The sequence below is a fragment of the Archocentrus centrarchus genome, chromosome 14 (assembly GCF_007364275.1).
Source record: "Archocentrus centrarchus isolate MPI-CPG fArcCen1 chromosome 14, fArcCen1, whole genome shotgun sequence".
Lineage (NCBI taxonomy): Eukaryota > Metazoa > Chordata > Actinopteri > Cichliformes > Cichlidae > Archocentrus > Archocentrus centrarchus.
Window position 1 is genome coordinate 19,416,478 of NC_044359.1, and position 26,242 is coordinate 19,442,719.

The 26,242-nt window shown below is 40.4% G+C and overlaps 4 protein-coding genes across 6 annotated transcripts; 3 read left to right on the top strand and 1 right to left on the bottom strand.

Annotated features, from left to right (window-relative positions):
- Window positions 1-3,576: 3,576 nt before the first annotated feature.
- Window positions 3,577-8,818, top strand: plp1b (proteolipid protein 1b). Of its 2 annotated transcripts, none has more exons than XM_030745600.1 (7): window positions 3,577-3,699; window positions 5,718-5,904; window positions 6,006-6,162; window positions 6,423-6,600; window positions 6,863-6,936; window positions 7,188-7,253; window positions 7,930-8,818. In XM_030745600.1, the coding sequence occupies exons 1-7, from the start codon at window positions 3,696-3,698 to the stop codon at window positions 7,999-8,001; spliced, it is 738 nt and encodes a 245-aa protein (XP_030601460.1). In that variant the 5' UTR covers window positions 3,577-3,695; the 3' UTR covers window positions 8,002-8,818. The 2 variants fall into 2 exon arrangements, with proteins under 2 accessions (XP_030601460.1, XP_030601459.1); XM_030745599.1 differs by lacking the exon at window positions 3,577-3,699 and adding an exon at window positions 5,190-5,339.
- Window positions 8,819-8,820: 2 nt separating this feature from the next.
- LOC115791513 (zinc finger protein 185) lies at window positions 8,821-19,057 on the bottom strand. 2 transcript variants are annotated; one of them, XM_030745597.1, is made up of 10 exons: window positions 19,007-19,057; window positions 18,395-18,426; window positions 18,191-18,302; window positions 17,992-18,066; window positions 10,842-10,901; window positions 10,619-10,699; window positions 9,656-10,489; window positions 9,464-9,526; window positions 9,274-9,373; window positions 8,821-9,161 (listed from the first exon to the last, which is right to left on the bottom strand). In XM_030745597.1, the coding sequence occupies exons 2-10, from the start codon at window positions 18,402-18,404 to the stop codon at window positions 9,057-9,059; spliced, it is 1,440 nt and encodes a 479-aa protein (XP_030601457.1). In that variant the 5' UTR covers window positions 18,405-18,426; window positions 19,007-19,057; the 3' UTR covers window positions 8,821-9,056. The 2 variants fall into 2 exon arrangements, with proteins under 2 accessions (XP_030601457.1, XP_030601456.1); XM_030745596.1 differs by having other exon boundaries at window positions 10,800-10,901.
- On the top strand, window positions 12,397-16,059 carry LOC115791514 (tigger transposable element-derived protein 6-like). The gene is made up of 2 exons (XM_030745598.1): window positions 12,397-12,665; window positions 13,230-16,059. Exon 2 carries the CDS (start codon window positions 13,236-13,238, stop codon window positions 14,535-14,537), a length of 1,302 nt encoding a protein of 433 aa, XP_030601458.1. The 5' UTR covers window positions 12,397-12,665; window positions 13,230-13,235; the 3' UTR covers window positions 14,538-16,059.
- Window positions 19,058-21,048: 1,991 nt separating the features above from the next.
- Window positions 21,049-25,295, top strand: cwc15 (CWC15 spliceosome associated protein homolog). The gene is made up of 7 exons (XM_030746144.1): window positions 21,049-21,139; window positions 21,774-21,915; window positions 23,617-23,729; window positions 23,856-23,959; window positions 24,060-24,170; window positions 24,287-24,414; window positions 24,549-25,295. Exons 2-7 carry the CDS (start codon window positions 21,785-21,787, stop codon window positions 24,676-24,678), a joined length of 717 nt encoding a protein of 238 aa, XP_030602004.1. The 5' UTR covers window positions 21,049-21,139; window positions 21,774-21,784; the 3' UTR covers window positions 24,679-25,295.
- Window positions 25,296-26,242: the final 947 nt, after the last annotated feature.

The window sequence follows — 26,242 nt, forward strand, 5'->3', positions numbered from 1 at the left end:
CTCTCCTGGTGGCACATTTAACATAGTGGGTGAAATTAGGAAGCACAGTCTTCAAGCATGCCTGATTAAAGTCTCCAGCTATGATGCGTACCCCATCAGGATGAGCTTTCTGTAGTTTGTTTATAGTGGTGTGCAGGAGGGTTAGCGGTGTGCGGCATTAACATCTGAATGTAGGAATGTAGACAGCTTTAATAGTCACAGCTGTCAGTTCCCTCAGTAAATAAAAGGGTCTGCATAAGAACTCCCTTGTTCTTACCAAAGTCTATGTTGTGATCCAGGTGGTGGATCATACAACCTGGTAGCTGTATTGCTGTGATGGGAATTCCTGAGTGAAGCCATGTCTCTATTATTGTCACACACCGTATGCACTTGTTGGTCACCAGCTGCATCAACCATTTTGCTGGAAATGGATCTGATGTTGGAGAGAAAGTTCAGGAGTGGTGGTTTGTACCTTAGCGTGACAGCTCTGATTCTGCCTCCTCTCTCTGTCCCACCTCCACTAGCAGACCTGACAACAATCCACGGTTAGCTGGAAGGTCTCACTATGTCTACGGAGATTTTGTGAACTCACTGGAAGCCTCCTGTGACAGTCACATTGAGCTGCAGGACACAGTTTAGCAGCTCCTGCCATCTACAGGAGCGCATACCTTGACAGAGCACGAACACACTTGCCACAAAAAAACGCAAAAGGCAGGAGAGCCAAGAGCCATTGCACTAATGTGCACCGCCGTGTTGGAGTTGTCTTGAGGGTAACACAGTGTACACATAAACTATATAAAAAAGAGTTTCATTTGTATCCAATCACATGCCACTCACACAATAAAGCATACTATATTTTACTTTTTGACAAAAAGGAGGATCATAATTTTTTTAAAAATACCTTCACTTTGGACTCAAAAAGCTTGAAATTAGCAGCTTAGCCCATGGAAAGCATTTGAGGTCACAGTCAAGGGAAGCAAATGGTTGTTTTCCAGTAGACTGTTATATAACTGGAAGAGTTTTTAAAACCAGAGGAGTTGCCTCCTGCTGGCAAATTTGTAGAATGCAGGCTTAAGGCACTTGAACTGGTTTGACAGTTAGACCTACAGCCATCTTTTGTATACAGTGAACGAGTGTATTTGGCATTACTGCATTTCTTTGCTACATTATTCATTTTCTCCGCTGTTGCTACATTCCAGTGTAGCACAGTCTTGCTTTCATTTTGCTGCTGTTAGACACTATGGGCATACACCAAATAGTCATAAGACACTGTACTGATTAGCTGGTACTTTTTTCAGGATATGGCATGTTGAGAATATTTTATAATCAGTGAGACCTCATTTTTTTTCTCTTCCTTGGTACACACCTCCAGAAAAACTGCCAACACATTCCTTACAATCATCATTTTTTCCTAGGTATTCCTACTACTGCTGTTATCTTACAGTTCATCTTTGATAATGTTAAAACATAGTGGCTGGTTTCAACTGCCAAATACACAGCCAATAGAGTCTGAGATCACTAAAAACAATCAAACAAACATGGAGAGTAGTTAAGTCCATCCTTCCTTCAGCATCTAGGAAAATAAATCATTTAGGCTCTCACCACTGGAGGCCATTGGCACGGAAGTCACTCCCAACTGAGCCTGGCTTATTTTTGTCCTCTAAGTGCTTGTTTGTTTATTTGATGGCTGTTTGTTCATTTTGTCATAAGATAACATAACACACATTATGATAACGGGGATAAGAGACGGTGCAAATATTTTTACACAGCCTTCTCCACCCCCCTGTATAAACATGCATATTACCATATTCAGTGCGTAAATATTGGCAAGTGTATCCATCACACACAAACAGTTATATAAGTGCCTCATAGAGAGATTACCGTGTCATATGACTTATAATGCTTCACATACTGTCTCATAGACCTACATTGCATCATTATAACACACAATGGTACTGATAAAAAAATATAGATACAATTTCCTATGTGATTTTGCCAGATAGATATCTGCAGCCTCATAGCATTTGCACATTAGTTGAAAGCCTGGCCAGTAATATGTTTGTTTAAAAAAATCAGTTCATGCATTATCCAGAGGCTGTTACACAGACTTATTAACTGCTACCAAATAATTTATCATGTGATCTACAGTAACATCCCTGGCGACCATCAGCATCAGCTTCATGGAATGCAGTTAATTCAAAAATTCTCTTTTCATGCCACCCAAGCCAGCAAGTGTCTGAAACTAGTCCCCCTACCTAATCCCATCCTTTGATTGTCAACATTAAGTAAAGCTGACAGCCATTGTACACACTCATATGCAGCACAGAGGTTAATTAATGCTTCTTGTCTGTCTCTCTTTCACATTCTCTCATACATCTTCTTAGGGACTTCAAAGGCATCACTTCTCTGCACTTTAAGTGTATCAGAGCCACTGTCATGAATCCTTTCTAAACAAATCACTTGATCTGTAATTGCTTTGAGAAAGGCTACAGAATAGAAAGTTAAACCAAACAATTTCAACATCCACCAGGTGATTATATTTTTGAAAGAACTGTATGAGGAGGAGGGAATTTTTTAGCCAGCAGCAGAACAGCCCTTCAAATGTTCCACTTTTTTCTTTTTTTTTTACAGGAACCAATGAGGTGGTAAAATTGCACTGTGTCTGCAGCAGTCTCAACAAATAATGGAACTAAATAACTGCACTATATAAAGCGTAGTTTCTCAAAAATAATGAAAGCATTCCCATTTTAAGTCTTGGTAATTAAATGCAATATAATAGTGCAATAATTCATGTCTTTTGATGATAATAATTGATTGCATCTACTTGTGCACTGTGGGTTTTAAATGGCAAATGAAAGCAGGATTAGGACTTTCTCAAAAAAAAAAAAAAAAATAGCATGGTGTTTTCTCCTGCTCCACACTGGCGCCTTTGTAGGGAACCCAGCTTTGACATCAACTGGGTCAAACATGAGGGAGGGAGGGAAGGAGTGCAGCAGCTGGACCCAACCGTCAATGTCACCCTTGTTAGTCAACTTCATCAATGTCAGTCACTGGGGTTTAGATTTATTTCCCTCTTCTGTCAGTGAATGCTTCTTATCTTTACGTGTTTCTGCACAGAAGCCATCAGACCTGTTACCTGTGGTGCTGATATCTGTCATGTGGTGTGTGCAAGTTGCCAGCACGTGTATACTATGCTGTCAATAAATAGATCAATTATGTGCACAAAACTGCAAGGAGGTAAAAATATGTAAAAATCACTGGATAGCTGATTTGTTATTTTTACTGAGCACATTAAGTTAAAGAAAACAGTGCATCCCAGCCTTAAATTTATAAAACATCTGTGCTCAATAACCTGTGTAATGTGTGCATGTAAAAACTGACATTTAAATTAAATTGCTCATGTGTTGTAATAGAATCAGAGGAAGAAACAAAGTTAAAATACTGTAAATTGGAGCAAATGCTAAGATGAAAGTTCATATTAGGATATATGGCCCACTCTCTGTTCCCCTTGGCTCCCTAAATAATGACTGGCAGCTGAAATGGGTCTTTGTGACTTTAAGATGTGACTCGGGGAGATGTGGTCTATCTATTGTTGATGAGACAAAAGCGCGAGTTAGATTCATATAGGAGTGGCGGCGAATAACTTCTCATATCCTCATATCACAGTCACAAAGCCACCCAGCAAAACTTCAATAACCTGACACTTCTTTCTGGACATGGGTGAGTGCAGAGAATTTCTAATAGCTCTTATCATTTGTTATTAATGAGATTTTTTTTTTTAAATGTCTATTTTAATAACCAATACTAATGTTGCCTTTAATGCATTCTTAATCCTTAGACATCAAGTCTGAGGCAAGACTTGCTTCAAATGAGTCCTCTGTTTTAATTTATCAAAAGCATTTCTTGATCCATTTGTTGATTTAATACTAATTCACCTTTTGCCCCCCCCCCCCCCCCCCCCCCCCCCCCTTCCATACATGATACAGGTTAGCATATGGTGTAAATTTCAGAATACTAAAAAGGAAACAGGATTATTTACATTTCTATAAAGAAGAATGTCTTTGTCACCTGCTCTAACCTCTTTCAGTCATAAACTTTCAGTCATAGAACTAGAGTGTCTGACAGAGCCGGGCAGCAACTCTCTTCATGCCAAGGCCATGCCAGGTCACTCATGTGAAAGAGGTCATATACTCCCACATGTGTCACAGGCATAAATGAGCACATTTCCAAGAGAAAAATGTTGATGCAAACAGCTTCTGCTAAACATTTTCTCACTTGCAAATAGCCTCTGAGTGAAATTCTGCATGTTTTGCTTTTTTATTTTAACAGCTTTGGAGATTTGAATAATTACCTGACATCTACTCCAAATGCACTGATGCATTTTGCACTGAATTCAAGCTCAGGCTATTGTGGCATTTATCACTCTATCAACACAACCACTGCTGCAGCAGGGCACAGCTTAAGTGTGGGCGTCCGTAGGCGCTATCATTTTTGGGACTAACAGTCTTCCTGCTGTTACTATTTATATTTTAGCAGCAGTTTGTTTAACTCACAGTTTCTCTTCTTCCAACTAAAATCAAAAGATCTTGCAAAAGATTCATGTGCAAATAGATAGTTTGGGCATCTTTGGGTACAACTAATTTTCAGTTGGGCTTGTTGTTATTGTTGTTGTGAAGATATTCAAATTGCCCCTCTCCTTCATTATGCCGCCACCCACTCTTTGAACACTTGAACCCGGCCCCCGCCGGCATTGATACTCGGTGCCATGGTACCAGTCTCAGCCAGCTGTGGAGGGAGGAGGGCCTGAGTAGTGACATTGCCAGTGGTGTTGAGACAGTCCCGGTGACCCCTCCGCCATTACTTACTACAGTGTGTGTGTGTGTGTGTGTGTGTGTGTGTGTGTGTGTGTGTGTGTGTGTGTGTGTGTGTGTGTGTGTGTGTGTGTGTGTGTGTGTTGTGGTACCATGGTCTTTGTTTGACATCACTGCTCTTTGTTCCTTCCTAATCATGGCAAATACAATGGATATTGTATCTACAGTCACAAAGAGATGCTCTTTCTTTGGGCCCCTGAAGCCAGCATTTCACCACCATCCCTCAATCGCCTGGTGACGCCTGTGACCACTAGACAAAGAGGGCTGGACCAGATTTAGTAAGAGCAGAGCTGTGAGGTGTTGGCACAAGCAGAGGAGCTTTCTCATACTGGATGAAGTCAGCGAAGAGAGGCTTATTTTACAGTAGTAATACCTTGTAGAAAGCTCTGTACAACACTTGTTGGCACTGGAATCTTTCTTATTGCGGAGTACAGGATCAGAAGCAGCAAATGTTTCCGGTCAGGCAGCCTTGGCTTTGCAAAGCCTTAGGTGCTTTCCTCTATCCCATTTCTGGCAATGCATTTATTAACACTTTGGATGTTTGCTACCTGCTTCAACAGCTCAGCTTACTCTGGAAGAAGTGCGTGAGATTGTTGTAAAGTCAGTGGCGGCTGCTTTTGTTTGGACGCTTTATTGGGAATCGCTGCTTGAACTCTTGTTTGTCACTGCTGTCTAATTTCTTTTTTTCTGTTGCTTTCTTGCCTGTTGATGGGGTTTTGGTGTATGCTCATGGATCTGCAGACAAAGCGAGGCCTTTTTCATAGCTCCCCCACTGGGTGAAAGAGTCCCCCACTGTGGCATAGATGTGCTGTGTGGTTATATGTGCGGTGTGTGCCGCCTGTGTGCTGATATATTATGCCCCCTCAGGTTGTTATGATTGCTGTATCCGGTGCATTGGGGCAGTGCCCTACCCATCCCTGGTGGCCACCTTGCTGTGCTATGCTGGCATGGCATTATTTTGTGGCTGTGGGCACGAAGCGTTGACCCAGACCGAAGTCCTCGTCGAGACTTACTTTGCCCGCAACGTTCAGGACTATGTGGTCATGGCCTCTTTGTGAGTGATGTTTCAATAAATTTTCTCAGTTGTGTGGGGGGGTTTTAAGTCTCTGGAAATGCGTTATTTTACTAATTGACTTCTCTCTGTGACTATCCCAGTATCAAATACTTTCAGTACGTGATCTATGGTCTGGCATCATTTTTCTTCCTGTATGGTATCCTGCTGCTGGCTGAGGGTTTCTACACAACAAGTGCTGTCAAGCAGACCTTCGGCGAATTCAGGAGTACCCAGTGCGGCCGCTGCCTCAGCCTGACGGTGAGCACATGGGTGAGGGAGGAGGGAGCAATGAGATAAAGAGGGAGGGGGGAAATGTGACGACGTGTCATTGTTGAGATGCTGAATTCTGGTTTGTTTTGGCTCTAGAGTCCAATGAAATGCTCTTTGTTTCTGTAATTTCCACATGAATTATAGTTCATTACTGATTTAATGACACCACATTTATCACACAGAAAGTATCTATTAGCATCTACGCTCCAATCCTGTGACCTTGTGTGCTGCATTTTTTGCTACAACAGTTCATCATAGTGACGTACATCTTGGCCTTCATCTGGCTGGCGGTGTTTGCCTTCACTGCTATCCCAGTCTTCTTCTTGTTCAACATGGAGCAGACCTGCCACACCATCAACATCCTGTCTGAAACGACCCCCATCATTAATCAGCATGGCTGGATTTGCATGGACGCCAGGCAGTATGGTATGTTGCTCATGTAACTACTGACCACATGGTTCCACTGATGGGAATATTAATGCACCCTTGAACATAATTAATCATTGTGGAGTGGCTGCTAAACCGTCAGCTGTGTTAGTTATGAAATAATGAAGAGAACTACACTTTTATATTCATTTCTTCACACTGCTGTTTCCCTGACGTGCTTTGTGCAAGCAATAACATACATGGTTCATCATAATGCAGCAATAGTAAGAGATATCTCACTTATATTGTGTCTCCATTTAAGGTCTGCTTCCTTGGAACGCGATGCCAGGCAAGTCTTGTGGGACAACCTTGGCAGCTATTTGCAAAACCAGTGAAGTAAGTAGATGACTCCAAAATTTCTCTTCACACAGTTTGATATACCATGTGGGCATTATCACATTAAAATCAGTGTTCAACATCAACATAAATTCTGCTTTCAATTATTATAATAGTATAATAATTAAATTAAATAATATTATATATAAGTCCATGTGTGCATGAGAGAGATATGTTACAGTAACATACAAGAGTTTCATTAAATTCCCTGAATCTATATTAAACTAACCTGTGTTTATTATGTCTTACAGTTCTACGTCACCTATGACTTGTACATAGCTGCATTTGCCGGTGCTGGGATCACTCTCTTAGCACTGGTGAGCTTTTTTTTTTTTTCTTTTTTTTTTTCTGGACATTTAAGCTTCCCCTGTTTAAACAGCTGGTTCAAATTTAAATATACAGGATACCAAAATTTAAAAATGACAAGCTGTGGTATTTAACCATGCAGATTGTTTGGTTTGTGTCTGGCCGCTCTTACACAATGGAGATAGCTGAAAATGAGTTTGTGGTGATCGTGGTGTCTCCTTCCAGAAACAGTGTCCCTTTTACTATTTAGAACATCGCTATGAATACATATGTGTTGTTAGTGGCACTGCTTGTGATCAGCACCGTACACAGCAAAGTTTGTGAATTATTTGGTGCAACAGGGACACACTGTCAGTGTCAGTTTTCGATGCTGTGATCACCGCAAAAAAAAAAAAAAAAATTCCAGTCACCTTGTTTGTACGGAGTAGAAATAAATTAATTTTCAACATGTGCATCTAAACCAAAACTATGTGCTTGACTGCATACAGTTAGAGATTACTATTAAAATTTTCTTTCTAACTTAGAAGAATTATTATGTTTTACTCACCATTTCTCCTCTTGGACATAAATGAATATTCACTGTCTGCTTGCAACAAAAAAAAAACAACTGTTTATAGTGACACCATACATATAGAAGTTGATTATTTTTTAATGTTTTTTTCCATTTCATTAATTCTTCCACTCCAGTTCCTGTATCTGGTTGCCACCACCTACAACTATGCAGTGCTGCGGTTCCTGGGCAGAAAAGGCATCCGCTAAGCCCAACACTTTTTTCTCAGTTAACCCCATTGTCCGGCTACGAGGTGGACAGTCAGCCTATGCACCATTAGATTTACATTCATCCTCTGGGATACAGCAAGTTCCAAACCTGGATTGCCTGCTATTCTTTAGACCTTTCCAATAACAGAAAATGTTTCTCATCATTATGTATGAACAACAGACAGAGAGATGAAGATAATTTACCCCCAGCAATGAGCTCTGGCCTGTGCATCAAATCCTCCTTTGAGATGATTCTCTTAGCTTTGTTGTTCATTTTCGCACTGCTGGTTGTATCTCTCACTTTATCCTTTGTGTGAGGCTTTGTTGGTGCTCATTGTGATTTATGATGTTTCATGAATAATTAAGAGCAATGACAGCTTGCTTTGCAAGTCATAACTGCATGCACAGTATTCAGTGGTTACTGACACCCAAATTGGCTCTCAGTATGATTTTGTAGCTTCTACATTATCACCATCAACACTGCGTGAACTAAAGCAAGTGAAGCCGAACGTACAAAATTTTCCCATTGAGCGTTCACTTTGCAGTAAATGTGCTTTTTATTCATACTCATATACTCTTCTTTCTTTTTCTTTTCTTTTTTTTTTTTTTTGCTTTGTTTAAATGCTACCATGGTAGGTGGGACACAAATATCTAGTTTCATGGAGGCGCTCTGCTTACCGCTTAATATGAGTTGTTTTTGGTTACACAGGCCTTCATGCTTTAGTAACTTCTCTCCAGCCGTTCAGTGTATAGCCCTGCTACTCAGTCTTGTGTGTGCTTATTTGAAATGACAGCTCATTAAAACATTTAAATCTGATGTGTTGAATTGTGATTTTATTTTAACCAGTTACAGTTACATTGCAATTATTTCTTTTACTACATTTTCAATTTAGCCTTTTCATTGCACGAATAAGAATGGTGACAGTATGCTGCCCTTTTAGTGGATACAATTGTTAAAAAAAGAAGTGGCGGTAAAGTTAGGGATGCTGTGGACAGGACATTAATCAAGGTGTGCCTGGAGTATTTTCTGACAACATATTTGCCCCTAATAGGCATCATTTCTTAACCGCTTGTGAGAAACACCCTCTACACTGGATCACTTGGTCCTTCAAGAACATGGGGGTCAGCATGTCTCCAAGGGCCCTAGCACAAACCCCACACTGCAAAAGCATACTCACTGTTACTATTATGCAAGTGCAAAAGACATAGTGTATATATATTCTAAAAGCACAGATATACAGCATGTTGTCTAAAGAAGAAGACATAACAAACCTTTAAACACTCAGGGTGGCAGCTCATTGGAGGCTCACTGAATATGATCTTGACAGTTCCATTAAAGATTTGGTTGCAGAAGTAACAAACAGATTTGCCACTGAAGTAGATGGTAAAAAAAAAAGGTTATGAACCTTATTAGCCTTTATATATGTAGTACAATTATATATAGTGTGAGTGAGAAACTTACCTGGACTTATTCAGAGTTTGTGTGGACTTTATGTCCGCTGCAGGCTTTTGAAACACTTCAGCACTACAAAAACAGTCATCATCAAAAGATAAGATGCATTTTATTGCTCAAGTAAAAATATGTTAATTTCATTAGAACAACTCTGAATACTCTGCTGTATATATATATATATTTAAATAAAAACACACTCACATGTAGCTATCATCACACTTTTGGTTCAGTTTAGACTCCTCTGAGTGGGGTTGTTTTGGCTCTTCCACAGGTTTAGGAACAGCCTTAGCCGTGGGGGTCTGCACATCTAATGCATCGGTCAGTCTAATGGCCGTGTACACAGTGTTATCCTGAACACCTTCAGCATCTGAAGCAGCCACATGCTCAAGGGCATCGTCAGTGTTCAACTCCTTTACATGATCTGCTGCTGTCTTGGGTGTTGAAGCAAAATGTTCTTTAACAACAGTGTTATCAGCTTTGCACTCCACTACCTCGTCAGTTCCGGTCTTAAAAACTGCCTCTGAGGGTTTTGCAGACTTGAATTTAGATTCTGCAGACTTCACAGCGTCACCATCAGGTTGAGCAGATGGCTTGGGCAGAGTGTCGGGGACTGATATGACACTGTTTTGTAAAGCTGCTTTTTCTTTTGGTGTTGCATCACTGACAGCGGGTGTTTCCCCGCTGCCTTGGAGAGACGCCTCTTTTCCCGATGTTGCCACAGCAGGTGGTTTATGCAGGTTTACTCCTGCATGCTCTAAATTAGTTGCATTTGCCGGTTCTCTTTTGATTAAACATTCTCCAGGGACTCCAGCAGTGCCTTTACTCTCACCACTCTCTCTTACTGTGCCTTCCACAGCAGCGATTTCGACTGCAGGATTTTTCACATCAGCATCTGCAGAGGCCTCAGCCTCATTGTGACAGGTGTCAGCTGGTGCATCAGCATGTTGTTCCGTGTTTTCTGCAGTTGCGTCAGTAAATGCTTTTTCTGGCTGTGCCTGAAAACTTTGAATAGGTTCTTTTGTGGGTGCTTGGGGCCTGTAACAGAGAGTGTTACTTCTTCCCAACTATGCAAAAAAGATTTGTAAACAAAATAACAAACACTCAGCATCTTTAAATTTAACACTTCCAGCTAGAGTCAGCAGATAGATGCTCCCGTATACTAACTTTGTCTCCGCCGCTGAGCCTTTGGGCTGAGTATCTTTCAGAGCAGGAATAATTTCACCACTTGCCTGATTAGTTGAATCCCTAAAATATACAAACAAAACAGTATTTGGTTTAAATGTTCAGCATTAACTGTGATTAAGTTTGAAATAAGTGGATTTGCAGAGAAGCAGAAAATACTTGCCTGGGTTTTGCACAATTTAATTCACATTCAGCACCAACATACCCTTCAGATGGAATGACCTCTGCCTTTTGAAGAGGAGAACTCAGTGAAGAATCTATTGCTCTACAAGGTAAGAATAAGAAACACAGTCGGGGGAAAAATATTCATTTTCCTAATTGCTTCTTTAGAACCAATAAAAGATTTCATCACTTTCTAACTATGTTAGCTCAGAAATAAAGTCTAAGCCAAATGAAACCACATTAAACTGGTTACTGATGGTTTTTGCAAGCAGTCATATAAATGTACATCATTAGGCATCATATTAAGTACTTTCTAAATGAATACAGTGTCAGCAGATGCAACCTTAATAGCACCATATGGGAGTTACAGAATCTCTTTTTTATGAACAACATTCACTTATAACTTAGATTAAAAAAATGTTGCATGAAGAGTGTGACCTGCATTGAAGGATGAGCATCCTGAGCATGTGAGCTCAGTGATTGATGAAACAAAGCCAACAAATAAGGCTTTAAATGTCAACACAATGTTTATTAATGGTGTAAATATCACCAGACACATTGCGGTGAAGTGGGGGGCTGAGGCTGGTAATTAATGATCTAACTTTTCCGGCAGGAGCAAAACCTCTTGATACCAATGTTATTGCTGATTTTTAGGAATATGCTGTATGCATAACAAACTGTGAGGCAACGGTCCCTCTGCAGCTCATCAAGTGACAGTAAAACATGTGGTATTTGTGATTCATGAGTGCGTGAACTGAGCTATTAATTCAGAAGGTTTATGATCCATGTCAATTCCTGTCCTCTGAAACAACAAATATACATATTTGCCTATTTTGTATATTTTTGTTGTCTAATTATTAGCATGGAACTTGGAAAAATCTCTGACTTGATAAATGTTCACAAACAAGGTAGAGAAGATGGCCTGGACATCAGCACAGGCTTTCATTTTTGAACTGTTTTGACTACCTTGATTGGACATCCAAATAGGGTCATGTAACATCTCTGTTAGGCTGGAGCCTATCCCAGCTGTAATAGGGTGAGAGGCAGGGTACACTCTGGACAGGTCGACAGTCTGCCACAGGGCTAACCCCTAACCACTGTACCACCATGCTACCAACACCACCACTAATACTTGGTTAAATGTCTCTTAGCAAGATGCACCTCAACAAGACACTTTTTGTAGCCATCAACAAGCTTCTGGTATAATTCTGGATGGATATTTGATCAATTATCCAGCAAGAATTATGCCAGACCCTTTTAACGGCTACCAAAAGTGCCTGGTCAAGGTGCAACTTATGTATATATATTTGTATGTGTACTTTGAACTCATGTTCAAGATAGTTTAAAATTTGTGAGCTAGATAGATAGATAGATAGATAGATAGATAGATAGATAGATAGATAGATAGATAGATAGATAGATAGATAGATAGATAGATAGATAGATAGATAGATAGATAGATAGAAAAGAATATGGGCACTGTGGTGCAGTTTTTTGTTTTTTATCAGTCTCCGTGAGGTTGGACTCTTATTTTTTCAATACTCTTATTTTGAAAGCGTCGTGATCACACTTCCGGCTTAGTTCCGCTTTACCCCGGCTTCATGAAGTAGCAACTTAATGCTAAGCGGAGAAGTTACCAGCGATAGTAAAATGTTGCAGCATAATTTCGATTCTCTGTAACTAATAGACATATCAGTGGCCACTGTAGAATAAACACTACCCAGTATTGACTCAAAATAGCGTAACAGTTTTTATAACATTGCCATTTACAAATAGTAAGGTTAGGGTAAGCGGCGGCGCACAGCCGACACAGGAGGAGATGTCTGCTGTTATACATTAAAAATAGTACCAGGACCTTCCAAGACGAGTAAGTCGATTTGTACTGTAAGAGTTTACCTTTGCATGAAGATGGCTTTGACTGTAGGTTAATAGAAAATACTGTATCATCTTATAGCTTATGAGGTGCCTACAAAATGAACTGGATTACTGATCCTTTCCTCCTTGTTTTAAAGGAAACTTCCTGACATAATGAACCCATCAGGTTACTAACACTGATGTACAGTTTTTCAAAACATGTTTTGTTTCACTGAGCTGACAGATCTAAAATGCATTATTTGCTTCAGCTTTGTAGGTGTTTTATGCCCACATAGAGGCTCGTTGAAGTTTAGTGTAAGTCGCCCTTTGATTGACAAACTCCAGCCTTTTATGTCAGCGTGTCTACGGGTCATGAGTGCTGAAGCACTGCACTAAAATGCAACACAAAGGACTTAGTTCATTTGTGCTAAAGTAAAAATGTGTTGTGTTAGTAAGCTTATACTAATGTCTACAAGTGGTTATGATTGTGATTATTTTTGGTGCTTAACTAGGCCATTTTGTTGTTGTCATACTTTTAATTGCATGATTTATGCCAGTGTTTTCTATGTCACCTTAGAAAAAAATGCCATCGAGAAATCATCTTGACAAAATTGGGAGGAAGAAAAAGAAGAAATGGACAGAGGATGCCATGGAGCGTGCACTGATAGAGGTCAAGTCAGGAAGGTGCACAGTGAGACAGGCCGCCAAGGAGTTTGGAGTCCCTAAATCTTCACTGGGGGACAGAGTCAGTGGACGGGTGACCCCAGGGAGTCGCAGCGGGCCTGCTCAGCTTATAACATCTGCCGATGAGGAACTGTTAGTTGAGTTCTCCTTATACATGTCCAGGCATGGATTCCCACTTACAAAGCAGCAGCTGGTGTCCTTTGCATCATCGATTTATAAGCGGCAGCACCGGAGGGTGGCCTTTTCCAAACTGGGCCAGACATGGTGGCTCAATTTTAGAAAACGACAAGAGAAAAACATCACCATTCAGCCAGCAGACAATGTTGTCCGTGGGAGGACGGTGTCAGTACGAAAGGAAGCAGTAGATCAGTTTTTTCACCTACTGAGGACTGTTGTAGATGCTCACAAGCTCAGAGACAAGCCTCACCAAATTTTCAACTGCAATGAGACAGGCTTTCAGCTAGGCAGGAAGAGGGTGACTCTCCCCAAATCTGCCAGTCTAGGCTACAAGCCAGCTCCAGGCTCCAGGGACCATGTCTCTGTCCTGGCTTGCTTTAACGCAGCTGGAGAAGACATCCCCCCATTTATAATCTACTCAAAGGCCTATCCAGGGGGAGTATGTTACAAGACCCAAGGACCGCCAAATGCCCTATACGGGTGGTCAGACTCGGGGTGTGTCAATTCAGACCTCTTTAAGAAATGGTTCCTCAAACATTTTCTCGTGCGTGCGCCAAAGGAACGTCCACTCCTGTTGATTTTCGACGGCCACAGGTCACCTGTGAACCTGGAGGTGGTGGAATCAGCTCGTAAGGAGGACGTCATTCTTCTGTGTCTCCCGCCTCATTGCTCACACATCCTCCAGCCGCTCGATGCTGGCCTCTTTGTGGTCCTGAAGCAGCATTTTGCTTCGCTCCTAGGTGATGACCACACCACTGACACCCACTTTGCAGTTAGCAAAAAGGAGTTCTCAGGTGTTTTTAAAGGAACATATCAGGTAGCAAAGGAGGAGGAAGGTGTGAGGATTGTGAAGGAAGGCTTTAGGAAATGTGGGATCTACCCACTGAACCACTTCACCATCAGTGACGGTCATTTAATATCAGCACACAGCATTGGCCCAGTAGCTGCACCCTCACTGTCATTATCGTCATCACAAGGGGTGCACACTGTAGGAGACCTCACAGCTGCTGGACCCTCCTCCTAACGCAACACTATCACACTGATATTATATTGGAGGAAACTGATTGCATAATTCAGCAAAGCATAAATAAGCACAGGCTAGTTCTGTCATTTGAAGTCCTGAATCAGTCATTTTAAATTTGTACACCACCTCCTGCTGCCTCCCTGCAGAGAGCGCCGTTTGAGGAAGGCGTGCGTTATTAATTTCTTCTCAACACTGAGCTCAGATTTCGTTATGATAATGTTTGAGTGCTGCACAACTTTGGTTTTCAGTTGGTTGGAGTCCCAAGATGAATGTGAAGGTTTTCAGAGGGATTACAGAAGAATAAGGAAAAATCGAGGAAATATTTCTGCTTAAAAAATGTTATTTTCTTCACAAATGTTTTCATGTTCTTGTGAATTATTGAATAGAAAGTTAATTTAAATGAAGCGACCCGTGAATGAAAAACCCCTGAAAAGTGCTCACGAGTTGCTTGAATTTAAGGGACTGCAAGCAAAAGAACATTGGTAGATGTTGCTGTGAATCAAATTTATCGTCAGTCCCATCTTCATGGGGGGTTTTTTTTGTGTTTTTTTTTTTTTTTCTGCTGTTGCTGGCCAGTCAACTACCTAACCATCATCGGTGATGGGCATGATTTCAGTTTTAGTGGTCTCTGACAGTAAGTGAGGGAGGCAAATCTGCAAGGTGTGAGCTGCCCCAGTAGTTCTGCACTGATAACACGGGTGCTTCACTCTCTATTTTTATGTATGCAACTAATATGACAAATTCACCTGATTATCTCAAACACACTGGGAAAGATAAGGGATGGATTTAAAACATTGTGGACATCTCGTAACTACAGAAACGGATGCATTAGGAAAAATAAGATTTGGCAAGCTTTGTGTGCTAAGCACTTCCTCCTTTATGGTGTTCAAGATGTCCATTAAACCCACTGTTGGCTCTTGAAAACCAGATAGGCTTGGAGTGGAAGGTGAAGCCATTTTATCAAGGATACAGATGATGCAGCTATAGGATGAGACACACCCACCACTGTTGTAATGGTTCACTCTTGAGGTCAAAGAAAACATGTCAGTTTTTGGTTCCACCTGGGAAATAACACTTTAAAATTGAATGTGCAAATCTGTTATTCCTTTACTTAGACTCACCGGCCTTTTTGTTAGGTACACCTCTTCAGCTGCTTGTTAATGCAAACATCGAGGCAGCCAATCACATGGCAGCAAGTCAGTATATTTAGGTATATAGACATAGTCAAGCCGCATTATTAATGTGCAGCTGACAAATCTGCAGGAACTGTGTGGTACTATAACGTCCATATAGTACCTTAGTGAATCTATGGTGTGAATGATTAAGGCAGTTCTGAGGGTAAAAGGGGGTCCAACCCAGTGCAAGCAAGATGTACATAATAAAGTAGCCAGTGAGTGTAAGTATTCTGAATGTTTTTGATCACAGAAACTGATAGAAAAGAAAAATGTAATCTAAATATTCTTAAGGAAAGATTTATTAATTTGCTTCTTTCTGTTCACATGGACGAATGAACCCTACATGATCTCGGGGCAAAAAAAAAATCCACAATAAAGATATTTTTCAAATGTTTGGAGCACAAATTTGTCCATAAGTTTAATAATTTACTCAGTTTTGTTGTAGCCACGCCTGTGCGTCTATCGTGTATATGTTCAGGCTGAGTGATGTAATGTCAGTGCAATGATACATTTGTCAGCAACACTCAGGCAGCTAACTTTGATGGAGCCATTAATTATTAGAAATATTGTGCAAACAGGCATCAGAACACCTTTACAACCTATTACCAGTAAAGAATAACTGTGTATGACTGTATTTACAATTACTGGATGTCTTTATACTGATCATTATTTTTATGCACAGGAATGTTAGGATTAACCACTTTTTTTTAACAAAGCTGGTAAAATATTTTTACACATACTGTTCAATTCAAATTGGGGATTCATATGTTAAGATGTCCATTAGAAAACTTTTGCTACAGTATTTAAGGAAAAATATGCAGCTGTGTCCTACAGGGAAGCACCCCAGTAAGAATTCAGATTAATGCTTGATCAACCAGCGTAAGTGCAGGTCACACTGCAGTGTACTTTAGATCTTTATAGATGCAGCAGAGATGCCCAGGGCGAAGTTAATGTTTATCTACTGTATGTTAATATCACAGATGGTGATTTGTGCCTGAAGCCTGGAACATTTTTAGTTATGATTCAATGACACAACACACTCAAAGGACAATTTATGTTTGACTTGCAGAAGTGCCACCACATTGTGTGGTATCAGCAATGCATTTTATAGACATGAGTCTAATATTAAAGTATCACATTTTCTTTTTTTTTTTTGAATTAGATATAGTCGTGGTAAAAAGAAAGTACTCCCTCTGGCAGTTCTAAGGTTAATATATCAGGACATATTAAAAATGTTCTAGCCCTCACCAGGTCATAAAATTATTGAAATACAACTTCAGATGAACAACAATGCATTATATATTACATTGTGTCATTTAAAAAAAAACAAAAAACATCCAAAATGCAGAAGCAGTGTGCGAACAGCACAGCCAATGACTGAATAGCTTGTAGAACTACCTTTAGCAGCAGTAACCTGAATCATGTTCTGTATGACTTTTATCTGTCTCACATCACTGTGGAGGAGTTTTGGCCCACAGGCATTCGCACAGCTCTGTGAACCCTAGAACACTAACGTCAGGTGATTTTTCACGCACATGATTGCAATCACGTCATTTTTGTTGTGTTGCTGCTGCCATCATATAGCTGGATTGAGGTCTGGGCTTTGATTCTTTTCTTTTTCAGCCATTCTGTTGTAGATTTGCTGCTGTGCTTGGGATCACTGGCTTGTTGCATGGCCCAGTTTCAGCCAAGCTTTAGCTGTTAGTCAGTTGGCCTCATATTTGACTCTAGAATACTTTGGTATACAGAGGAGCTCATGGTCAACTCAGTCCAAGGTGTCCAGGCCCTACGGCTGTAAAACAAGCCCAAATCATCACCCGTCCATCAGCTTGCTCGACAGTTGGTATGAGGTGTTAAGCATGGTGCTGGGCATTATGGCCACACATCTCCACTTTGACTTGTTCTGTCCAAAGGACATTGTTCCAGAAGTTGTGGTTTGTTAAGATGCAAGATCTGGTTGCCACTTACCCTCTTAATTCCTATGGAAGCCCTAAGAGTGTACTCAGTTTTTCACACACTGCTTCTGCATTTTGGCTTCATTTTTCATTAAATAAAAAAATACACACTGTAATATGTCATGTTTTGTAGTTCATCTAAAATTATATTTGTGAGGATGAGATTATTTTTCATATGTCCTGATACATAAAACCTTGGAACTGAAAGAGGGTGTACTTTCTTTTTGCTATGACTGAAGATATCAGTTAAATCTAGTGTGTCTGAGCAACTTCTACAGTCAAAGCTGTTGTGTTCCTCTTTAATATCATTTTGGGAGCACTCACTCGAATCTTTTGGCTGTCGATAGGACGTCCAAACCCCTAATTGGACTGGGTTTGGTTTCCACAGCATGGCTTGTTCTGCAACACAGAATAGGTTGTCATGAATGTCTAGCAGCAGCACATCACCAAGACAGGACAGCTTCAGTTATTGCTTTTAATGAAAACTCAATTTTTGAAGTTGCATCTTAATCACTGCGGATACCCTGCTGTGTCTTGTTCTTTCGTGGCATTGTTTTGTCCGTGGATCCAGCTGCCGTCCTTTTTTATCGCAGACCGCACCCTGATGGTTTGAAGCACCTTGTTTCTGTCAACATCTACAACACGCACACACGGACGCACACACTTTCTTTCAGTACTGCATACCAAGAATTTTTTTTTTCTGCCGTGTTTAATCAAATAAACTTGCCTTGTGCCATGATGTTTTCTCAGAAGTTCAACCTGAGGAAATATTTGATTAATTTTTTAAAATTCTATTCTAGCCTAATTAAAAAAAAAAAAAAAAAAATGCACAACCAATATGTTTTATCATTCACGCTCTCTATACATCCCCACTTCATCCAGCCTGTAAACTGTATTCATGCACAGAAAAACTTCCACAATGATAACTTGATATTGAAGTATTGATTCTTTGTTATTAGAAAACGTTGATAGTTATTATTACCTGTATAAACCTTTTTCATTACAGCGTACCACACTGCATTCCACAATAAAAGCTCCGCAAAACGTAGTCTTGTAAACACTGTTATGTTCCTCATACACTCTCTGTTTTGTGTCTTGTCATATTGTGCATCTGTTCTGTATTCTCATTCTCTTCGAGCGCCTGTTAACATTCTGACCTGCACTTAGTGCTTTAATCTCTTATGATGAATCTTTTTGGAGATGCGCCAGCCCCAATTAAGCAGGTCAAATTCATTATGCATACAAAAGGAAAGCAATTCAGATTCGGTAATGAGCCCTTCCTCTCGCAGGCGCTGAACATGAGTGTGAAGTCCATTTTTGTGAAGTATTGTGTTCTCACCTGTTCGTGTCAGAGCAGATCGCTGTCGAGCCTCTTCTGGATCTCTGCGACGTGCAGGCGGAAGGTAGAAATACCTTCACCTGAGCCCCCACCCCGTGCTGTTTCAGATCTCCACCCCCGTTAGTTTGAAGTGCCGTACCTGGATGCTGCTACACAGGCTCATCGAGTGAAGGGGTGGGGGGGGTGATAAGAGCGTGGATGAAAATGTGTTTATGGTTTCGATTTTCTGAGAGTGTGAAAAGTCACATTCCAGAGATGGTTTCTATTAAGATTTTCAGTCTTTGCTAAGAAGCAAATTGACAACAGCATTTTCTAACCTCTGTGACAACTTAAAACCATTTAAATCAACCCCACGCTTTAGTACTTGATGGTGTTTTCTTTCCCACAACTGACAATACCAGCTTAAGTAGTACTAAGCAGAACTCAGTTCTGGTTAGTATTGGTTAGTTCTTGTTTTGTTTTGTTTTTTTGCTTCATTCAAAGCAAACAATTTCTTTTACAGGCATACTGTTCCAGTTAGGTGGATTCTGGGAATCAAGAGGGACCTGATCTCAGACTACTTAGAATGTAATCTACAGTCTCATCAGACCATTTTAATAATATTTACACTGAAAATCCTTCAACCGAAACACCCATTCTCTCTGGTGAAAATTAAAAGGGCGCATAGACAAGCTTAACACCAGTTTTTGATGTCTTTGCATTTTAATAAGCTGAAATATTCACACTTTGTTCTGTGGATGTATCTGGGGCTCTGTGTGTAAAAAAGAAGTTCCGCCTGAGGTCTTTAAATTCTAAGATTTAAACTTTCTAAGTCCCTTTGCTTTCTTTCACTGGGTAAACGACCAAAAGTTTAGAGACAAATTGCAGCAAGCTACCTCAAAACCTGGACAAAGCAAGAAAAACTTTTTCTGGTCTCAATGGTCGGCCTGTCAATAGATCTTGTAAAGATGCCATGAAAATGCATTAACTTCCGTGTCACTGTGTCATTCAGTTCTGTTTAAACAGAAAACATTTGAACGTTGAGTGGAATCCAGTAGAACCACCTTTGCTGTTTTGCTTTCTTGTACCTCCACCGACATCTTCAGTAAAAAAAAATTAAAAATTCCTCGTTCTCTCACAGAACAGTGGTGGTGAATGGCTTGTACGAATAGCACAGAAATCAGGGGCGTGGTGGCCATCGGGAGGTTTCCGAACGGCCGGTCATTTCCAGGCCGAACCGGTCTGTGATCGGAATTTTTTTTATTTTTTTTTACCTAATTAAGCACAGCAGCGCTCGCGCTGCAGCTCTTGTGGCACAGGTGCAGTCCGCACCTGCAAATAAAGTTCTCTTGTTTTCAAATTATGGTTTCTCCGTTGTACGATCGGATAAAAGGCCTGTCCGGGCTGAATTTCAACTCCAGCCCGCCCCTGATAGAAATAGTGTACATTTTAGACCTAACTGTGTTTTGTGGCATTAAAATGCATACTACATTCATTAACGGGGCCAAAATGAAAAGTGTATTTTTTTATTTTTATTTTTTAAGAAGACATGGTACTACTACTACTAATGGGAATAGCAGAAGGAATTTTAGTGAGTGTAGCCAAACAACTTAATATACTCTAATGTTCAACTAAACTGGCAAATCACCAACTTTAAACTCTGTGACTGAAAGGGAAACAGACGCGTTGGAAACGACAGGTCCTCCCACCAGGCAATCAGGGACGAGCGCTGAGTAAGAGTCAGGGTTGTTTGTGATACCCTCACCAACAGGTGGAGCTGTGAATGCATCGTCTGTTATGTATCTGCCTGAGCCCTCCACGCTACGCTTCACTGCAGTATAGCGGACTATTGTGAAGACACGTGACTCCTCTCCTCTCGTCTTTTTTCCCTTCTTTATTTCTAAAGATGGTTTTCCCAATAAAATTTAGAGAGACTGAAGAATATTTATTAAGTTACACTCACGCACCCCAGTCATAGCAACGCTGTTTTGAACTATATTTGGCAATATATTTAAAATAACATGCCTGACATTTCGTAAAAGTTTTTTTTTTTCTGAGTGTTTATGAACGCATCTTCTCTAAAGGCAGTTTCCCCCGGAAGTGACGTTGATTGTTGTCTTGGGCTTTCCTTTGTCGTGTGGCAGCAGTAGTTTCGTAAGTGCTGTTAGTTTCAAGCTAATTTTTGAAACACAGTTGATAGGAATTGTTATTTTCCATTATTATTTTTTTTCCCAATAATATCACTTTTCTGAAACGTTATCCGTGTAGCCGAAGGATTGAATTAGCTTTTTTCCATCTCAGCGGCGTTGTTAAAGCAAATTAGCCTGCTTGCGTTTTAGCTTTAGCAGCTAGCAAGCTAAATTGTTCTTTTTACTTGTCTGTTAACAGGTGATATTTATCTCACAAAAAATTTACAATGCCACAGTCGCATTCTGAGTGTTTTAACGTTTATTTAAGTTATGTTCATTAGAGAAATTAGATAACTTATCTCTGAATTGTTACCTCCTTTGCTAACTTCGATACACACCTAAACTATTAGCGGTTTTATCGCCTCTGCGATTTAATGTGCGGATGGCTGATTTTGATGAAAGGGAGTTGTAGTTTCAGTCTGATCGGTATAGGGACCACTGAATTGGCAATATTTCCTCGAAGCCACACATAAGTGGAATAACCATTTTGTGCTGTAGATCACTGTTGTTTAATTATGGACACTGCCTTTTTGGAAGCTGCTTGCTTGTAGCTTTTCCACCTGTCTGGTAGTTTTTAGGTCTTGTGTGTCCCATTGCAGGGCCATCAAAGATGACTACAGCTGCAAGACCAACCTTTGAGCCGGCGAGAGGAGGGAGGGGTAAAGGAGAAGGTGATTTGAGTGCCCTGTCCAAGCAATACTCCAGTCGAGATCTTCCGGGTCACACAAAGATCAAGTACAGGTGAGAGGATCAAATGCGAATGGAGTTGAGTTTTATCAGTGTGTCACTGTGTGCTCTGCTGGATGGTTAGCTACCGTGAAAGATGCTTTCTGATCAGTTCCTACTTCATCATCTCTCTCCTCGCTGTGACAGTGGAAGCCGTGATGGGTGAAGTGAGGCTTTGCGAAACACTGAAATGTTTGAAGCATTTGTGCTGGAATTGTATCAATCTGAATCCATCACACAGACTGGCCACTTTTGTTATCACATCTTGCTAATGCTATTCTCTGAAACAAGACTGCAGACAAGCATTGCACAATTCTAAACAAGGCTATTTATTATACCAGACTATCAATAATTGTGATTTGGAGAAATCCCTATACAAACAAGGCAAGAAAATGTAGAGATTATTAAGACAACAAGCTCTGTGTAAATAACAGTGTGCTTCAGCAAATACTAGTTTCTCCCTTTGTTTACATATGTTGGGCTGTTTCAGTTGTTTAGAAATTCAGTGCAACACACAACAAAGTTTATAAAACAAAACATATTGAGAAACAGCTGCTATTTTTATTGTGATACCCACATAGGATTTCAGCTGTTTTTGAACTGAGTCGGCTTCATTTTTTGCCAGCCTTGGGAAAAAATGTCCTCAAAGTTTGGATGTTTGGTTGGCTGGGAGTTTGTGTCATCACGTTTGTTCTACACACTGTGGCATTGGCTTTTATTTTCAATTAATTCAAAAATAAATAATAAATAAAAGACTAAATGCGTTTTCCTTCCTAAAAAAAAAACAACTAAAAGGCAAGTTTTTTTTTTTTTTAAAGTTCTCATAGGCTAATCCTGACCAATTACAGCAGTCCATTTCACATCGACCAATACCTTTTAAAACATGTCATGGTTCAGAAATTGTGCAGCAGAGGATGAAGAAACGTATACTGCTGTGGATGTCATATCTTGTGACATGTACATGATGTTTGACCCAATCTGAAGCTGCATGCCTTTCTCCTGCAGTTTGTTTATGTCTCTTTAAAAAAGAATTGTCAGTGGGAATAAAAAAGAAAAGGGAAAAAGTGATTTGTCATCAGAATTGTTAAGAAATGGGTCACATTTTACAGTAAGAATACCACATAATTTTCTGGCTGCGCAGTATATGAATAATGGGTTAGAATGAGGATCAAGTCACTTATTACAGCGAATACATTTTCTGTTGAAGCAGAAAAGCGAGAGAATAGACAGGAGTTAAAGCTGAAAATGTTTTCGTTTTCTCTTTGAAAGCACAGAGATAATTGACATACTTTAGTGAAATTACAACACTGTGTGCCGCTTTGTGTCTGCTGATATGTCACCCATATGCTCTCTCTCATCTATATGACAGTGATCATTTGAATATGGCAGTATATTTAATTACACTTTGGATCTTGGTTTTTAAGTGAATGGATAGCCTATACTGGTCTTCAGAAGTGGTACTATCGAACACATCGATTCAATAATTACACGGCCCAGCCCAAATTACTCTGGTTTGTGAAAAAAATGTGAATCCTTGCACCTCACATCTCACCTGCCATGGGCGTGGTCATGTGATGTGGTTGTTTTGAACCACACGTTGGAGAAGTGGATTTGCTCTTTGGAAGTATTGGAAGTATTTAGTGTCCCATCCCTATGTGGAAGTGTTCTGGGCGCAAACTATAATTTATTGATCTGCAAATGTTCTCCCATCCTCAGACAGCCCACCCAGGATGCCCCTGAGGAGGTGCGTGCCCGTGACTTTCGCAGAGAGCTGGAGGAGAGAGAGCGTGTAGCTGCACGTGAAAAGACTAGAGAGAGGGGACCAAGAGGTCGGTCTTTTTGCAGAAATTAGACTTCCTGTCTGTGTGTAAAATGTATTTTACTTTATATTTATTACTGAATTTTTCCAAAGTTTCACTCATATATTGCATTGTATTCACATAATTTTTTTCCAGAGCACACCACATCATCATCATCATCTTCTTCATCATCTTCAAAAAGGCCAAGACTGGATCAGATTCCAGCTGCCAACCTTGATGCTGATGATCCTCTCACTGATGTGCGTGTCTGCAATACAAGACATGGTGTACACTTAACTTGAGTGGTGATTAGTACTCATTAGTCTCCCTCAACAATGACTTTTATTATTATTTTAACAGGACGATGAAGATGAGGACTCTGAGGAAGATAGTGATGATGATGACACTGCAGCTCTTTTGGCTGAACTGGAGAAGATCAAGAAAGAGCGCGCTGAAGAGCAAGAACGCAAAGTAACTTTTTTAGGCTCTTGGGTTTGCGCAGACTGGAATAAGACACAGGTTATGTCTGAGCGAAGGCAAACGTTATTTCTTTGTGTTCAGTAAACTTGTTTCTTTTCCCATCTTAGGAGCGAGAGCAAAAGGCAGAGGAGGAGAGAATTCGAATGGAAAATATCTTGAGCGGCAATCCATTGATTAATTTGGCAGGGCAGCAGCAACAGAACCAGATTCAGAATACATTCAGGGTCAAGAGAAGGTGTTTCTCACTTGCACGCACACACACACACACACACACACACTCACACACAGTATAAGCACAATATGAGGTTTGTATTTGAGAAAAAGTCTTCTTCTCTTAAAACTATTTTTCATTTCCTAATATCATTCAAGGTGGGACGATGACGTTGTGTTCAAGAACTGCGCCAAAGGAGTGGATGAGGCACGGAAGGAGAAACGCTTTGTCAATGACACACTTCGTTCTGAGTTTCACAAGAAATTTATGGAGAAATATGTAAAGTAGAGGACTTCTTTTGTGTTTATTTTATTGTTTTTGTATCTAATATGTTTGGTCTTTTTTTCCTCTACCCTCTGTTGCAGAGAGTACATAGTTTTTCAAATAAACTGTATAGAACTTCATTAGTACTTGTACAATCATCCATTCTTAACCACTTATCCATCTGTTCAGTCATGCTGTATATAAACGGGTCAGTGTGAGCTTATTTGAGTGAAGTTTGTGAAAAGTTAAACACATTTTTAAACTATGAGCCAGCATTTCTTTTTCTTTTTCCAATAAACTGGCCAAGAGCTCAGAGATCTTTGCAAATGCAATTACATTAGGCTCCAGTTTAAAATCAGACTTTCAAATGTAAAGACCTCCTTCTGTTTTCTCTAGTTTGATGATGTATCAGTTTAGCCGCTCCACGCACACAAACATTTCATTTCAAGAGTGCAGAGATCTGCAATCCAGTTTTTCTTTCTTTATCCATCCATCCATCCCTTCTGCTTATCTAATTTGGGGTGGGTGGTTGGGGGGCTGGACCTTATCCCAGCTGTCATGGGGTGAATGGCAGTGACAACCTGCCAGTCTATTGCATTTCTTGCTTTTTTTTTCCCAATAAAGTGTCTCACATTACTTGATGTTAACAGTGTTAAATTGTGTTTTATGAACACTTAAACAGAAAACTAACAGTCAATCAGTAAGTTATCTTACTCATATAAAGTATACTGCTCAAAAAAATTGAACATTTAATCAGTATTGCATCAAGTCAAACGGATATTGATCCGGTCAGTTAAGTAGCAGAGGGGTTTATTGATCAGTTTCAGTTGCTTTGACGTTAATGAATATGAATAATGGTTTTTATAGGTGGAGGTCACTGACATTCTTTCCCTTATCTTTTCTATTATTTCACTAGTTTTGCATGTGGCTAGGGGCAGTGTCACTGCTGAGCTTTAACAGGTAGTCCAGCTCCTCTAGGATGGCACATCAATACGTGCCATTGCCAGAAGGTTTGCCGTGTCTCCCAACATAGTCTCAAGAGCATGGAGGAGCTTTCAGGAGACAGGCAGTTACTCTGAGCTGGAGAGGGCCGTAAAAGGTCCTTAACCCATCAGCGGGACCAGTATCTGCTCCTTTGTGCAAGAAGGAATAGGATAAACACTGCAAGAGCCCTACAAAATGTCCTCCAGCAGGCCACTGGTGTGAATGTGTCTGACCAAACAATCAGAAACAGACTTCACGAGGGTGGCTTGACTGTCCGGCAGCCTCTAGTGGCCCCATGTGCTCCCTGCCTGGCATTGTGGATCCCAATTGGGATTTACCATAGAATACCAGAATTGGCAGTGATCAGATGAATAGCAAATAATTGCCAAGTCCCTCTTTGCCATGAAAATTTTCTAAATCCCCCCCCAAAAAACATTTCAGCTTCATTTCAGCCCTGCCAAACGGGTATCTTCTGACATCATTTCAGTGATACTCTCATTAACACAGGTGAGAGTGTTGGCGGGGACAAGGCTACGTTTTCATTAAAATAATGAGCATCATCGTATCATACGCACTACAGTAACGCGTCGCCTGCGACTAGCTG

Excerpts from the sequence above, each read along its gene's own strand:
- plp1b (XM_030745599.1), top strand. The coding sequence starts at position 5,300 with ATGTTTCCGGTCAGGCAGCCTTGGCTTTGCAAAGCCTTAG. Across the intron at positions 6,601-6,862 it reads CATGGACGCCAGGCAGTATG|GTCTGCTTCCTTGGAACGCG; the intron begins GTATGTTGCTCA and ends TCTCCATTTAAG. Across the intron at positions 7,254-7,929 it reads GGATCACTCTCTTAGCACTG|TTCCTGTATCTGGTTGCCAC; the intron begins GTGAGCTTTTTT and ends CTTCCACTCCAG.
- LOC115791514 (XM_030745598.1), top strand. The coding sequence starts at position 13,236 with ATGCCATCGAGAAATCATCTTGACAAAATTGGGAGGAAGAAAAAGAAG.
- LOC115791513 (XM_030745596.1), bottom strand. Across the intron at positions 10,490-10,618 it reads GGCTCAGCGGCGGAGACAAA|GCCCCAAGCACCCACAAAAG; the intron begins GTTAGTATACGG and ends TCTCTGTTACAG. Across the intron at positions 9,527-9,655 it reads AAGTGTGATGATAGCTACAT|TGCTGAAGTGTTTCAAAAGC; the intron begins GTGAGTGTGTTT and ends CTGTTTTTGTAG.
- cwc15 (XM_030746144.1), top strand. The coding sequence starts at position 21,785 with ATGACTACAGCTGCAAGACCAACCTTTGAGCCGGCGAGAGGAGGGAGG. Across the intron at positions 23,960-24,059 it reads CTGATGATCCTCTCACTGAT|GACGATGAAGATGAGGACTC; the intron begins GTGCGTGTCTGC and ends TTATTTTAACAG. Across the intron at positions 24,171-24,286 it reads CTGAAGAGCAAGAACGCAAA|GAGCGAGAGCAAAAGGCAGA; the intron begins GTAACTTTTTTA and ends TTCCCATCTTAG.